Genomic DNA, 17130 nt, shown 5'->3' on the forward strand with positions numbered 1-17130 from the left:
TCCCAAGGGTCAATTTAGCATGGCCAATCAACCTAACTCAGCTAGGTTGATAATTAGGATGAAATAGATCAGCTTGGGAAGAAAATTAATAATTATTGAGCTGCAGTGCTTGTAGATTCAAAGATAAATTAATTTTATTCCGTAAGATGTGGTTACTTTTACTCATATTTAGAGTATTCAGATACGACATAAATCCCTCAGATCTAGCAATATTTTGTGAAGTTAAGAATGACACTTCAACCTCAAATATAAAGGCACTGGACAGCTTTTAGTTAAATAGGCTAAGAGTCAAATACTAAACTAGTGCTTAAAAACACATCCTGTTCTGTAGAGGAAGTATTTCAGTTGCCACATTCTGGTTTAATTTTTTTTCCCCAAACGTTTAAATCCATCATGAAAAATCTTACATTTGCTACCCCAATACAAAACTCATCAGTTGCCAATTACTCTTTGGACGAACGTCCATCTGCCAATACATTGCTCTTATGATAGTTGGGAATAAAATAATCCTTTTTTAAAAATGTACTTTTTATACTTACAGCTCTAATGCTTACCTGCAAATCGTGGTCAGTTTGGCTTGAGCGAGCAGTACACTGTTTGGAATCTAAACTCTTACTGATGCCAAAGTTGAAAGGGGTTGGTGTTTTACCAGCGCTGAGTTTTGTAATAGATGTTATCTCCTCTTTTTTGGCTTCAGATTTATTGTTTGTACTTAGTGGGAGTGTGGAGGATTTACCAGAGATTCTCTCACTACGTTCTCGAGTAGCTCCACTGTTCACTTCAGTCTGACTCTTCATCAAACCGAATCTCAGGTTTCCCTGGTTTTCCGGAGGTTGCGTTTGACCCCTGCCAAGGCTCCCAGTGGAAGAAGCACAATTGGCTGGCACATTATCACTGGCAGTGGGGTTTTGTAAACTTTGTGAGGCAGCATTTTTACGGCACAATTGTGATGGCCTCAACAAGTGTTCGTTCGATATTCCAAGCTTTTTACTGTGTTGGTCGAGGCACGCAGAATCGCCTCGCGGTCCAAGCGGGAAAGCACTATCCGCACTTCGGGATCGCTTACGGTCTTCCGGATCAATTCGGTTTCTCCTTGCGGACCGACCTCGCCGGTGAGATCCGTTTTTCCCATCAAATTTATCGATCAGTTCATCCACCGCAGGGATAGGGCCCGAGTCGATATCACGGCCAGTGCCAGGGAAGAAGGGAATGTACCTCCTGTTCTCGTGGCGGTTTACATTTTCAGCAGAGAGTTCTTCATCTGGATCGTCTGACCAGAGCTTGTAAGAAGGATTTAACCTGTCAGAACTTGCTGACGTTGGAGTTGAAGATGACGATCTCCGTGATCTAGAAGCGTCAAAACCTCTTCCACTGGAATCTTGCCGACGCAAAGGGAGTAAATCCGGACGTGTTCTCCGAGAATCTTCTGAATCAGGACTGGTGCTGTTTTGACATTTTCTGCTGTTCGGCGCGTCAATCTTTTTGCTGAAAGACCCAGCAGCTTTCTTGGTTGGATCTTCCACTGTTGTGGACTTACTGAAATTGCCTTTCTCATCACTGGACTTTACTGAACCCAACGGTCTTGTATCCAACTTTTCTGGATATTCAGATTTGGGTAGATGATGAAATGGCTTGTCTTTGCTCCCTTCTGGCAGCTTGCTAGTAGTCAAGCTTTGTTGGCTGGTGCAGTTCAAGAAGTTCTTCTCAGGGTCGTATGGCTTCAGAATTTCTGGATGTTTCTGGAAGTTCAGTAAGTTGCCTGCTTTTGTGTGTTTCCTGTCAACCTCGACCTTCGAGGTCTCTACAACTGGCACAGGCAGCTGTGGGTAAGGAGATGACTTGACTGAGTTGAAGTATTGATGTTCTGGAAAGGTGAAGTGGCCATTGGTGGAGAACCTGCCCCCTTGCCCTCTTGCGTAGGGGCCGGAATATGCTTTAAAACCATCCGGAGACAAAGTTTGGTCGAAGCAACCATTTTCAGGTGGAGGCTCAAACATTTGCAAATGTCCTTCCTGATTGCTGTTCAGCACTACATATGGCTGCCCATCAATTCCTTGCACCCTTATGCTGACTCCGTAAGACCCCGATTTGTTGAGAGCAGTCTGAGATTTTTGTGCGCGGGTCGCTTGTTCCTGTGCATCTTGGATAAACCGAATCTGAATTCCATAATCTCGCTGCATTGGTTTATCTTGAATAGCACCAACATAAGGCTCCATACCTCACAACTCAAATTGATCAACTGCAATTTGGAAAATAATCTAATTAATAAATCAGTAAAACACAAAAAAGAACACCGACTGAGTAAACAACAATTTTCAACTACACAGCAAAACATCCCAGCTATTTTGTGGGAAGAGGAAATGGGCAGAATTCAGGGTGGGTTGTTAAAGGAGCTAACTAGGTTTTGGTGAAAAGAAAGATCTTTTAGGGTCTTTTTAAAGGGGGAACAATGCAGTAATAGTATGGATATTAGCATACAATTGCCGAAAGCTCAGTCATCAGTGGTGAAGCAAAGACAGGGGACATACAGATAAGTAGAAGTGAAAGAGTATAGGTTGCAAAGAGGGGCACAGATTTGGAACTAACTGCAGAAAGTGAGAGAACCGGACTCTGGAGGGATCTGGAAACAAGAACAAGGCTTTTGAAATCAATATCAGGAGGGGTTAGTGGAGTTCTGAAAAACACTGGCAAGGAAAGAGGATGTGGGAGGTGGAACTTCAGTTGCTACATCGATGAGTAGACAATCGGAAAGGCTGAGACTGGAGATGAGAAAGGCACATTTTCAGCACCCCGGATGAGGTGGAGCAGAGGTGGTCGGTGGGACTAAAGCAAAGGCCTTAACGATTGACTGAATGCATGATTTGAAGCTCAGGTTTGGGCCAAACAAAATTCTGAGGTTGTTCATTCCTTGCTTTAGCATCAAGTGTGTGGCTGGGAAGAAGGATAAAACGAGAGAGTAAAGTGTGGAAATTACCTGGCTGGAGCCATAGAGGTGACCTTGGTCTGGCCACTGATAAAAGCTGGAGAAAGTTCAGGTTGCTCCAAATTGATTGCTGTAAAGTGGTCTGACCACAGCGGGGGTGACAGTGGGCTCATTTTGCTGAATGGCCGGTGTGGATTAGATTGATGCCAACAGTGAGTTTAATACCCACTTCGGCTGGGATGGATTTGGGACTTTCCTCCTTGCCCTGTCCACGGTGCAGGTCACGGGGTGGTGGATTAAACAGGCCTTTGGGCAGAGAGCTCAAGGAGGAGAAGAATAGTTTACGTCTTGCCTTCCTCTTTAAAACCATCGATTTAATCTCCAAACGACACTGAATGGAACACTGCTTAGCATAGAGACAATTTAAACAGCTGAACAGTGAAGGTAGCAGCAGTCAAGCAGGAGGAAGCAGGGAAGTAAAATCAAAAAAGTAGCTAGTGTAATAGTAAACCTTATATCCAAACCCAATTTACTTATTACAGGTTATATTGTATTAGGAAACTCTGCAAAATAATGAAATGATGTTGGCAGAATTTTCTACTGAATATGTAAATGGATCACTAGCGTATTTCTTTCAATACTCATTCATTCTGACTACATTCTCAGGACAATTATTCAGGCTCATTGAGCAACTTATTCAGGTGAAGTGAACGGAAGTGAGATCAAATTTCTAAGCTACCAACTTCATAATGATCGAGGAGACACTGGCATTTCTGCCTTAATACTAAAGTAGCTACATGGCACTCCCTTGGAGAAAAAATTGTAATGACCATGACATAAAGGGGTGGGGGGGGATGTGGGTGGCACAGTAGTTAGCACTGCTACCTTAAAGCATCAGATACCCAGGTTCAATTCCAGCCTCGGGTGACTGTCTAAGTGGAGTTTGCATGTTCTCCCTGTTTCTGTGTGGGTTTCCTCCCACACTCTAAAGATGTGCGGGTAGGTTGATTGGCCATGCTAAATTGTGTCAGAGGGATTAGCACGGTAAATGAGGGTGCGGGAATAAGGCCCGGGTGGGATTGTGGTCAGTACAGATCTGATGGGCCGAATGGCCTCCTTCTGCAGTACAGGGATTCTATGAGTTTATTTTTTGACTGTTATGAAGCATCTAACCTGCAAATGTAGCAACTCATCCACTGAAGTCTAATAATTCAGACACTTCTATTTCTTTCTCTTCCTAGTCAAGGGGAGGCAATGGCCTAGTGGTATTATCACTAGATTATTAATCCAGAAACTCAGCTCATATTCTGGGGACCCAGGTTCAGTTCCTGCCACAGCAGTTGGTGGAATTTGAATTCAATAAAAAAAATCTGGAATTAAGAATCTACTGATGACAATGAAACTATTGTTGATTGTCGGAAAAACCCATCTGGTTCACTAATGTCCTTTAGAGAAGGAACTCTGCCATGCTTACCTAGTCTGGTCGCCATGTGATTACTCCAGAGCTGCAGCAATGTGGTTGACTTTCAACAGTCCTCCAAGCGCAACTAGGGATGGGCAATAAATGCTGGCCAGTTAGTGATGCCCATGTCCCACAGATGAATAAAATAAATCTGCCTTGGCATTAGTCATGGGGAATCAGAATGAAATGTTCCGGTGAAGTGGGTGTTGTGGGATGTGTGGGGTATCTGGACCAGGGCTTGCAGATAAGAACATAAGAAATAGGAGCAGGAGTAGACCATCTAGCCCTTCGAGCCACCCCGCCATTCAATAAGATCATGGCTGATCTGAAGTGGATCAGTTCACTAAAATCAGTTCCCATTTTTAAAAGTCATACATTCTACATTAATGCATTTATTTACTATTATATTTGTAGGTAAATCAGTAAGCAGAGAAGTAGAATTGGTTGGAACATGATTGTCGTTCTGCCGTACTAGGCTAAGGAGCTGGACGATGTAAAGCTGAGGGGTTACCCTGCCACCAACAAACTGAAGATGCAATTAAACATATGTTTACACCAGCAGCTTGCACAACTAATATGTGGAAGAATTTATTGTGAAAAAATTGCGTTCGAGACAAAATTGCAATTAAAGTGTCTCAACTGGCAATGGGGTTTCATAGACAAAGGAAATGCAAAAGCAAGTCTTTAACATTTTAGACAAAGCTAGACTCAGTCGATTTCAATTCTGCAGCCCAAAGATTTGCAAAAGGGAAATTCTCTGCATCGTTTTTTCATCTGCATAGACAAAGACTTGGACCCACTCGATGGTGAGAGTTACTTTATAATTGTTCAAGCATTTGTCTGTTTGTTTTTCAACTTTATATGCTCTGAAGTTGCCAACTTGGGGAAAGGTTCAGTAGAGAAACTGAAACTTGTGGGATATACGTGGCAAGTTTTACATTCCAATCACGGATGGCAATCTTAAAGCTGCCTGCCACGCATATGGCTAAGAACTTAAAATTTGTGGTTCTCGCCAAACATCTATCATCAAAGCTTTGACAAAGGGTCACCTGGACTCCAAATGTCAGCTCTTTTCTCTCCTGACAGATGCTGCCAGACCTTCTGAGATTTTGCAGCATTTTCTCTTTTGGTTTCAGATTCCAGCATCTGCAGTCATTTGATTTTATCCATCATAAATCCTTTGGAATTGTTTCGGGGACTGAGCAAAACTCGAATTCCAGGAATCTCAGGTGAGCTTTAGAAAAACCATCAGCACAAACAAGGGATTTGAAAGATCACTTGGTATTCACCAGACAGGGGACAACCCTCAGTGTAAATCCTGCGGGACCACATTTATTTCAAACCATCCTGTTTAAAGCTAATGGCATAGGAACAAATTGTTGCATTATTGAGTTATGTCAATAAAATTGGAGATCTTCATACCACCTTAGTCCAAGGATAGTTGAACAGCTTGTGGTAATACCCTTAGTTTTATTTCAATAGAAATCTACCAATTGTGCACTAAAGATGCTTCCACATGTTCTCTTAATTCGGATTCTGGGGCCCCAAGTCAGTGCGACAGCTTTCACTACTTACGCAGTTAAATTGATTTTCCAAACATTCAATCAACAGACCCTCAAACCCAGTTACACCTGGAGCTATGAATCTATCAATTAGATACGGAAAATGGATTTAACTCTAAGCACTGGCTCCAGGCTCCTCTGATTAAAATATAAAAGCTCTTAAAAAATATAGGAATTTTGTGAAAAAAAGATTTATAAAATAGAAAAACTATTTTCATCTCCATATCCTTCTGCCATAATCTGTTGCTTACAGCATCCTAATCCCAATGTAGTTTGCCATCTTGTGTAGTTCCATTGACAATGATTGCCCCTCTTCCTGAGTAGAATCCCTACGGTGCAGAAGGGGCCATTCGACCCATCGATTCTTTGACAAGAGTATCTTACCCCAGCCCTCTTCGCCACCCTATCCCTACAACCCCACTCATTTGCCATGGAGAATCCACCTAATCTACACATCCTTGCGCAATAAGGGACAATTTAGCATGGCGAATCCACTTTAACCTGCACATCTTCGGACTGTGGGAGGAAACCAGAGCACCCAAGGAAACCCAAACAGACATGGGGAAAACATGCAAACTCTACACAAAACAATCACTTGAGGCTGGAATTGAACTCAGGTGCCTGGCACTGTGAAGCAGCAGTGCTGACTACTGTGCCACCATTCCTTTCTACAATATACATTTTAAAGTCAAAACTCAATAACAGTGGTTGGAGGATTTAAAGCACATGACAATGAATGCATGTAATAATTTACTGTTCATTATTTACTGAAGGTTTCATAAAATCCCTACAGTGCAGACAGAGGCCTTTTGGCCCATTGAGTCTGCACTGACCACAATCTAAACCAGGCCCTATTCCCATAACCCCACATATTTACCCTGCTAATCTCCTTGATATTGGGATCAATTTAGCATAGCCAATCACTTAACCCGCACATCTTTGGAGTGTGGGAGGAAACCCACGCAGTCATGGGGAGAATGTGTAAACTCCACAATGAAAAGTCTGACAACACCAGGTTTTAGTCCAACCTATTTATTTGATAATATACTCACAAGCTTTCGGGGTTAGCCCCTTCGTCAGGTGAATGGAGAGTTCTGGCCTCAGACAGAGCATATAAAGCACAGACAGTTTAGAGATTACTGATTAGAATGCGAATCCTACACCTAACCTGCTGTTGTAACCCCCGTGACTTGCCTGGGTTTGCAAAACCTCACTTACTGTACTGTCTGGAGACAATACACATCTCTTTAAACTGTGATCAGTGCTCCTTCCACTCACATTATCAGCCACTTCAGGTCTTGAACAGCAGGTTAGGTGTGGGATTCGCATTCTAATCAGTAATCTCTAAACTGTCTGCGCTTTATATGCTCGGTCTGAGGCCAGAACTCTCCATTCACCTGACGAAGGGGCTAACCCCGAAAGCTTGTGAGTATATTATCAAATAAATAGGTTGGACTAAAACCTGGTGTTGTCAGACTTTTCACTGTGTTTACGCCAGTCCAACGCCTGCACATCTAAACTCCACAACGACAGTGAGCCAAGGCCGGAATTGAACCTGGGTCCCTAGCGCTGTGAGGCAGCAGTGCTAATCACCGTGCCTCTCCCATTATCAATGAAACACCAAAACGAGGATCCAGAAGAGGAAAGAGGCTGATAACTGCTCATTATCATTCGAGCTGTCCTGTGAGTTGAGGGGGTTGAGCTATGAGGAGAGGCTGAATAAACTGGGCTTGTACTCGTTAGAGTTTAGAAGAATGAGGGGAGATCTCATTGACACATATAAGATGATGAATGGGATGGATAGGATAGAGGTGGAGAGACTCTTCCCGCTCAAAAAAGACAGTAGGACTAGGGGGCACAGCCTCAAGATAAAAGGGGGGCGGTTTAGAACGGAGTTGAGGAGGAACTTCTTCACTCAAAGGGTGGTGAATCTCTGGAATTCTCTGCCCGTTGAAGTGGTGGAGGCTGCCTCGCTAAATATTTTTAAGACGCGGGTTGATGGGTTTTTGATAAGAGAGGGGATTAAGGGTTATGGGGAGAGGGCGGGAAAGTGGAACTGAGCAGCGACAGATCAGCCATGATCTTATTGAATGGCGGGGCAGGCTCGAAGGGCTAGATGGCCTACTCCTGCTCCTATTTCTTATGTTCTTATGTGTCAAAATTTCACCACAGAATGGCTCTTTTCCATCTGGGCGGCGACGTACAATTTCTTTGTGTACATACTCAGCTACCAAACGATTATATTGTTGAATATTGGTTGCTGTACATTCACAACACAGAATACATTTGCTCACTGATTGCAACACTGTCAGTGTCCATCCCCCACCTCCCACTGAAGAACTGGGAGTGCCCTGTATGCCAGCAACCCAGACATTGTTTATAGAAAACGCACATTCATCTGCTAATCTTTAACAGAGCATGACCCACAACCTGATTAGAGTGGGAACAGATAACTGTAGCCAAATACATCAGGGTATTCTGACATGCAATAATGACTATAAAGAGGAAAGAAAATAAACTGGTTAAATGTTGAGAGAAAATACATACTTTCACCAGAATTAGTTCAACAGGAATCAATGCAAAAGAAATACAAACAGACCATAAAATGGAATAGGGTACAGCTTTTTCCCCTTCTAAAATTATGACTGGACAGTTCTCCATACAGGCCCTTCATTATCTTGTCTAAATGACCAATCTTCATTTGCAGCAGCAGGAATCAGCCGGGCATTAAATGGCACGTTTTGAAAGGCAGATACTATTAAGGGCTGTTCACAACCCTTTATAGTATCTGCCCTTCAAAATGTGCCATTCAGTGCACAAGAAAACACTTTTCACTGTATCCCAACACGTGACAATAATAGATCAAATCAAAGTCACATGCTCCTTGGAAATAAGTGCCTAAAATAGGTATAACAGCAGAGAGATTGAGGGGTGCAGGTAATGCAGATCCCTAAAAGTAGCAATACGTATTAATGAATTAAGAGAAAAGAAAATAAAGAATTGGGTTTCATTAAAGGGATAGAATGGAAAAGAGCAAAGTTAAGCTAAAATTGAATTGAATCTTCACTGGACCATACAGTAACCTCTTCTCATCTCCAGATCGGAAGAATATAGAACATAGAACATTACAGTGCAGTACAGGCCCTTTGGCCCTCGATGTTGCACCGACCTGTGAAACCAATCTAAAACCCATCTAACCTACACTACTCCAATATCATTCATATCTTTATCCAATGACCATTTAAATGCCCTTAATGATGGCGAGTCCAGTACTGCTGCAGGCAGGGCATTCCACACCCTTACTACTCTGAGTAAAGGGCCTACCTCTGACATCTGTCCTATATTTATCACCCCTCAATTTAAAGCTATGTCCCCTCGTGCTAGCCATTACCATCTGAGGAAAAAGGCTCTCACTGTCCACCCTATCTAATCCTCTGATTATCTTGTATGCGTGCCTCTATTAAGTCACCTCTCAGCCTTCTTCTCTCTAACAAAAACAGTCCCTCAGCCTTTCCTCATAAGATCTTCCCACCATGCCAGGCAACATCCTGGTAAATTTCCTCTGCACCCTTTCCAATGCTTCCAAATTCTTCCTATAATGCCGGGACCAGAACTGTACGCAATACTCCAAGTGCAGCTGCACCAGAGTTTTGCACAGCTGCAACATGACCTCAATCCCTCTACCAATAAAAGCTAACACACCATATGCCTTCTTAACAACCCCATCAACCTGACTGCCAACTTTCAGGGATCTATGCACATGGACATAGCAGTAGAGGAGATGCAAAAAAGAGTTACTAGATTGATAACAACCTGAGGTCAAGAAAAATTAAACAGGCTGCAGATTTTTTTCTCCAGGGAATGCAAGACTGTGGGATGATCAGATGGCGAGTTTCAATATTATGAAAGGGTTTTTATAGGTAGACATAGAAAACAGGCCCCCACTTGCAGGGAAGACCAGAGGGGCTGTAAATATAAGATAGTCATTCAAAAATCCAATAAGAAATTCAAGAGAAACTTCTTTAGCCAGAAAGTGGTTGAAATGTGGAACATGCCTTCCACAAGGACTAGCTGAAGTAGCTAGCCTAAATGCAATTAAGGGAAAGTTGCATAAACACATGCTGGAGAAAGGATTATTGCAGAAAAAACAGGAAATGCTGTTGATGCTTTTCACCTCACACTCATCAGGACAGTTGCAAGAATACCATATTTCAAAGGGAATGACAATTTCACTCTTTTCAGTTCTACCCCACTGAATATGAGTCCTAATTCTTTATTTTCTCTTTTTAAACCAAAAATCAAAACACCTCTTAACCCCTACATTCTAGTGATTAATTTATGTAATCAATTTTCATGTTGTAATCCTTGCTGTCCTGATTACATTCTGGTACATGTATGCTACATCACCTTCTCACACATTTAGGGTCAAGAAATGAACTCTGGTCTAGCCAGTGAAATAATGAAAGAACCCCCCTTCCAAAGCCAATGGGCAGAATTCTCCGCAAAAAAATTAAAGTGTCAAAATCACAGGAAAACTGGAGCAATTCACGTTGCTTTTCTCAGTGGGAGTTCAGAGAAGAATCTCCCACACTTTGTGCACTGTAGGGGCCACCAGCGCAAATATAAAATTTCAGGGGGCGGGGCTCATTCTTGCTGGAGAGGCTGAAACTAGTGCGCTAAGCAGTCCACTGCGCGTGCACCGATCTGTCAGTGCCGAGATCGACTCACACGCAATAGCCCCACACCTACAGCCTCCCACTCTGCTGGCCAGCCCCGCAATGCCACAATGCCATCTCTCTCTGCTCCACCCTTTCCCACCCCTCCCCCCCCCCAGTCAGCCGCACCGTGCTTCTCCCTCTCTACCCCCCAATCAGCCCCAATCCCAACTGCCCCCCCCCACAATTTCTCTAATCAGCCCCCATCTCCAATTCCGAACTCCCAGCGGGACAATGACACAAAGATTGGTAAAAAGTGAATTGTGAAGAGGATGTAAGGAGGCTACAAAAGGGACAGAGATAGATTAAGTGAGTGGGCAAAGATCTGGTAAATGGAATATAATATGGGCAACTGTAAAAAGCAGGAAGAATAAAAAACCATATTACTAAATGGTGAGAGATTGCAGACCTCTGAGCTTCTAAGGGGTCTGGGTGTCCCAGTGCATGAATCACAAAAGAATAGTTACAGGTACAGCAAGTAATTCGGAAAGTTAATAGAATGTAGTCTAATGTAAGGAGAATTTTTTGCCAAAGTAGAGAGGTTAGGCTTCAGTTGTACAGGGCATTGGTGAGACCACAGCTGGAGTATTGTGTACTGTACTCCTCATCTAAGGAAACATGTAAACGTGTTAGAAACAGTTCAAAGGAGGTTTACTACCAACAGCAGGAATGAGAAGTTTGTCATTTGAGGAAAGGTCAGAGAGGTTAGATTTGTATCCTTTAGAGTTTAGAAGAGTGAGGGGCAACGTGATCAAAATCTTTAAGATCCAGAGAGGTATCGACAGGTCAGATGTGGAAAGAATCTAGAACTAGGAATCACTTTGTTAAAAAATAGGGGGTCATTCATTTAAGTTAAGTTTATTTATTAGTGTCACGGCAGGTTTACATTAACACAGCAATGAAGCTACTGTGAAAATCTGCTGGTCGCCACAATCTGGCGCCTGTTCGGGTGCATTGAGGGAGAATTTAGCACGGCCAAGCCACCTAACAGCACGTTTTTCAGATAGTGGGAGGAAACCCAAAGGAAACCCATGCAGACATGGGGAAAATGTGCAGACTCCGCACAGACAGTGGCCCAAGCCGGGAATTGAACCTGGATCCCTGGTGCCGAGAGGCAACAGTGCCAACCACTGTGCCACCCAGAGATGGGAAAATCTCTCTCTCAGGATACTCTCAGTGGGTGACACGGTGGCAGTGTGTGTGTGGGTTTCCTCCAGGCGCTCCGGTTTCCTCCCACAGTCCAAAGACGTGTGGGTTAGGTGGATTGGCCATGCTAAATTGACCCTGAGTGTCAGGGGGATCAGCGGGGCAAATATATGGGGTTATGGGAATAGGGCCTGGGTGGGATTGTTGTCAGTGCGTGTTAAATGGGCCGAATGGCCTCCTTCTGCACCATAGGGAGTGTACAATTGGGAATCTCTAGAACTTTCTTCCTCAAAGGGGAGTGGAAGCAGAGTCTTTGAATATTTTTAAGGCAGGGCAAGATTGATTTTTTCATTAACAAGGTGGGTGAAAGATTGCGGGGAGTTGGGGGCAGGCAGGAATGTGGGGTTCAGGTTAAAATCAGATTAGCCATGATCTTACTGAATGGCAGAGCAGGCTCTGGAGGCCAAGTGGCTCCTCCTCCTCCTCCTACTCCTAATTCGTCTGTACGCATCCCTCTTTTGAGTATTTCCTGGACCTGACTAAGGCCCCACAGCTTCAGGACCTCCCAAAGTTGGGCCGAGAGACAATCAAGTACCTCATGAAGTGTAGCCACTGTCACAATTTAGGAAGCAGCACAAACAACTTGTGCACAGCAAGGTTCCACAAAGTAATAATGGCCACACATAATGAGCATTTTAGTTACGTTTATTGAGCAATAAATAGAGATCAAGATAGCAGGAAGAACTGTTTCTGCTCCAGTGTCAAATAGTGCCATAGGATATTGTACATCCACCCAAAGTGATGGGGCCTCAGTTTAACCTCTTTTCAGGAGGACAATACATTAGACAATGGAATTCTCCCTCTGTGCTGAACTCGAGTGTTTGCCCAGAATCGATGTATTCAATTCTCAGGAACAAGATCCGAACCCCCAACCTTTACTCAGAAACAGGAAGTTTGACCACTGAGCCACAACTGACATTTCTGAGATTTGCAAAGATTCTTCACAGTCTTAAAAAATATTCTTAAATGCTTTATTGTAATTTAACGTGGAGCGCAGAGAGCTTTAAAAAATATCAAACACATCAGAAGGACAACCGTATTTGCCGTGGGGACTGGATATTAGAAACCGTACAGTGCAGGCAGAGACCATTTGGCCCATCCAGCAATCCCATCCAGGCCCTATCCCCGTCATCCCGCATATTTACCAGGCCAATCCCCCTAAACTATGCATCCCGGGACACTAAGGGGCAATTTAGCAAGGCCAAGGCACCTAACCCTTTGGACTGTGGGAGGAAACAGGAGCACCTGGAGGAAATCCAGGCCGACACGTGCCATTTAATACAAGTGTGAGGAAATCTGCTTCAAACATGCTCAGAAGACCCAGAAACAATGCCTGCAGCAGAAACATCCTGTTTTTATGCTGACACTGGAGGAAAGACAGGACACAGATCAGGTTAGTCCTCTGTCTGAAACTGTACTGGTTGATTAATATCCCTTATTTTCCCAACTAGCCAAGTTCTCTTGCAATTGCTTAAAAATGCAATACAATTTTTTGTTTACTCATTTATGGGACATGGGCATCACTGGCTGGCCAGTATTTATTGCCCATCCCGAGTTGCCCTTGGAGGGCAGTTGAGCATCAACCACATTGCTGTGGGTCTGGAGTCACAGGTAAGATTTCGTTCCCTAAAGGACATTAGTGAACGGGATGGTTTATCTGACAATCGCTGATGGTTTCACAATCGTCAGTAGATTCTTAATTCCAGATATTTTTTGTTGAATTCGAATTCCACCATCTACCATGGTGTGATTCAAACCTGACTAAGGCCCCATAGCTTCAGGACTTCCCAAAGTCGGGCTGACAGCCAACCATGTCTCTCGTGAAATGTAGTCACTGTTACAATTTAGGAACATTAGCTGAGTTCTTGGATTAAGAACATAAGAACATAAGAACATAAGAAATAGGAGCAGGAGTAGGCCATCTGGCCCTTCGAGCCTGCCCCGCCATTCAATAAGATCATGGCTGATCTGTCGTGGCTCAGTTCCACTTTCCCGCCCTCTCCCCATAACCCTTAATCCCCTCTCTTATCAAAAACCCATCAACCCGCTTCTTAAAAATATTTAGCGAGGCAGCCTCCACCACTTCAACGGGCAGAGAATTCCAGAGATTCACCACCCTTTGAGTGAAGAAGTTCCTCCTCAACTCCGTTCTGAACCGCCCCCCCTTTATCTTGAGGCTGTGCCCCCTAGTCCTACTGTCTTTTTTGAGCGGGAAGAGTCTTTCCACCTCTATCCTATCCATCCCATTCATCATCTTATACGTCTCAATGAGATCTCCCCTCATTCTTCTAAACTCTAACGAGTACAAGCCTAGTTTATTCAGCCTCTCCTCATAGCTCAACCCCCTCAACTCCGGTATCAGCCTAGTAAACCTCCTCTGCACTCCCTCCAGGGCCAAAATATCCTTGTCCAGTGTCCAGTAATAGTCCAGTGACAATACCATCGCCTCTCCCTGTCTATTGGTTAAAGGCAGGGCATACAGAAATATTTCTTGTGTCAAGGTGAAACTGAAAAGGACATTTATTTTTCTTGATTTGTTCATGGGCTAATGGCAGAGCCAGTTTTTGTTGCCCATTCTTAACTGCCTTTGAACTAAGTGGCTTTCTAGGCCGTTTCAGAAGGTAGTTGAGAGTCAACCACACTGCTGTAGTCTGGATTCACATGCAAGCCAGACCGGGTAAGGATGGCAGATTTCTTTCCCTGAAAAGGACATTCGTGAACCAGATTGGTTTTTGTTTTTCATCAATGATAGCTCCATGGTCTTCATTGCTGAGACAAGTTTTCAATCCTGGATTTCTTGGTTGAATTGAAACTCTACCAAATGAAATGGTGGGATTTGAACCTGTGTTCACAAAGCATTATCTTGGGTCTCTGGATTACTAGTTCAGTGACATTACCACTGTGCCAAAGTCTCCCTCAATAACAAAAAGTTGTTTAACTCCCAAAATTAATGCATGTCGTTCATAAGATGAAACCTTTTGAAATAGTCCAAAACATATTTTATTAATATCATGGAATTGCTGAACTATACCACTTTACATTTGTGAGTGAAAAGAAAACTCCTTCAGAATAATTTTTCTTTGATCCTTGTAACAGGACCGAGAATATTATCATCCCATCAGTTTGAGTTTGTCCCGGAGGATACGGTAAAGGTTAAACCACGTTACATTTATTTTCAAATATTTCATAATTATTTTGAAGAAATGAAACCAGTAGTTGGCAGTGCAATGTTTTACTGTGCAATAGTTAATATAGTCCTGAAGATAATACATTCCAAAACCATAGGATCTTTGTCCAATTCTTTTTGGTGAAGGATGCAGCTTGTATTTGAGTCAATGCAATTGACTCTTAAATGCCCTCCAGTGTGGCCAAAGATCAATTAGGGATGGGTAATAAATGTCAGCGACGCCCATATCCCATCGATGAATAAGTAAAAACTTTTCTGTTCCAAACAGCCTTTCCACCATGGCAGACCAGTATTTGTTGCGCATCTTCACTTGCCTTTGAACTGAGTGGCTTTCTAGGCCATTTCAGAGGGTAAATCATATAGTTTAGCAACTCCGTGATATTAGAATCATAGAATGCAGAAAGAGGCCATTCAGCCCATCAAGTCTGCACCAGCCACAATCCCACCCAGGCCCTATCCCCACATCCCTACATGTTTTACCCACTAATCCTTCTAACCTATGCATCCCCAGGACATCAAGGGGCAATTTAGCATGGCCAATCAACCTAGCCTGCACATCCTTGGACTGTGAGAGGAAACCAGAGCACCCAGAGGAAATCCACGTAGATACAGGGAGAATGTGCAAACTCCACACAGACAGCAACCCGAGCCGGGATTTGAACCCAGGTCCCTAGAACTGTGAAGCAGCAGTGCTAACCACTGTGCTACCCTAATTAATAAAACATATTTTGGACTATTTCCGTAAGTTTAATCTTGTGAATGGCATGCATTAAATTTTGGGAGTTAAACAAGTGGGTTATTGAGGGAGACTTTGGGCATCATGATAATGTCACTGAACCAGTAATACAGAGGCCCAAGATAATACTCTGGGAACACGGGTTCAAATCCCAGCATGGAAACATTCAACCAATGCACCCCAGATTGGAGCAAAGTATTCCAGGTCTATTTATTTATTTATTAGTCACAAGTATACTTACATTAACACTACAATGAAGTTACTGTGAAAATCCCCTAATTGTCACACTCCAGTGCCTGTTCGGGTACGCTGAGGGAGAATTTAGCAATGCCAACTCACCTAACCAGTAGATCTTTTGGACTGTGGGAGGAAGCCGGAGCACCCGAAGGAAACCCATGCAGACTGAGTGCCTTAACTCTCAGCGTAAAAACTCACAACGATGCCAAGTGAATATTTTACAAAAATTATAAAGTCGTTTCTACAAGGGAATCCACTAAAAGATATGATCGTGAAAATCCCAAGATCCGAGGGCTTTGGTTGTACAAATTGACACACTGTATATCAATATAGGCTGTGCACGAATATCCCAACATAGAGTGTGTGTAAATGGAGCAGACACATGAACAAGTCTCTGAAGTGGTTGCCCATCTTGACCACAAGCAGTAGAATTGATCATCAAATACATCAGTCAGGAATTTTACTTTCCCGACAGCTCAGTAGGTTCGTCCACTGAGTAGCTGAACTCTACATGTAAATGAAGCCGAGTTTTAACCTCGACCTGTGCTGAGATAACCAGTCTTAGGGCAGTCGTACATCTGTGGCCTATTGCCACTGGGTTAGGGAACAGAAAATGGAGTGGTCAGGGGACCCATCTCCTGGAGGCCAGGTCATTCAGTGTCTTTAAGGCAGAGGTTCTTGATTAGTAAGGGGAATGAGGAGTTATGGGGAAAAGGCAGGAGAACGGGGATGGGAAACATATCAGCCATGATCGAATGGCAGAGCAGACTCGATGGGCCAAGTGGCCTAATTCTGCTCCTATATCTTATGACTGTTATCTGGCTGTTTCGACTAAATTGCACATCGGTGCATCTTGGCCAAAATCTGGAAGTTGAATGAAATCCCCTGTAAACAGTCCACTGATACTTGTATAATTGCTAATTGGATGAAATGCCAGAGAAACAACACCCTAGCGCAGGGAGGCAACATCTTTAAGTTTTAAGTTCATTTCTTAGTGTCACAAGTAGGCTTACATTAACGCTGCAATTAAGTTACTGTGAAAATCCTCTAATTGCCACACTCTGCTGCTTGAGGGAGAATTTAGCTTGGCCAATGCACCTAA

The 17130-nt window shown here is 43.4% G+C and overlaps 1 protein-coding gene across 2 annotated transcripts in view; it reads right to left on the reverse strand.

Annotated features, from left to right (window-relative positions):
* cgnl1 (cingulin-like 1) overlaps positions 1–17130 on the reverse strand; it is a 157281-nt gene that overhangs the window by 114432 nt on the left and 25719 nt on the right. For both annotated transcript variants that reach the window (XM_080214363.1, XM_080214364.1), the window contains exon 2: positions 555–2239. In XM_080214363.1, coding sequence (XP_080070489.1) covers positions 555–2216 — 1662 coding nt within the window. In that variant the 5' untranslated portion in view covers positions 2217–2239. The remainder of the gene's footprint in view (positions 1–554; positions 2240–17130) is intronic.

This window comes from Carcharhinus amblyrhynchos, chromosome 28, assembly GCF_965287045.1.
Source record: "Carcharhinus amblyrhynchos chromosome 28, sCarAmb.v2.hapA, whole genome shotgun sequence".
NCBI lineage: Eukaryota > Metazoa > Chordata > Chondrichthyes > Carcharhiniformes > Carcharhinidae > Carcharhinus > Carcharhinus amblyrhynchos.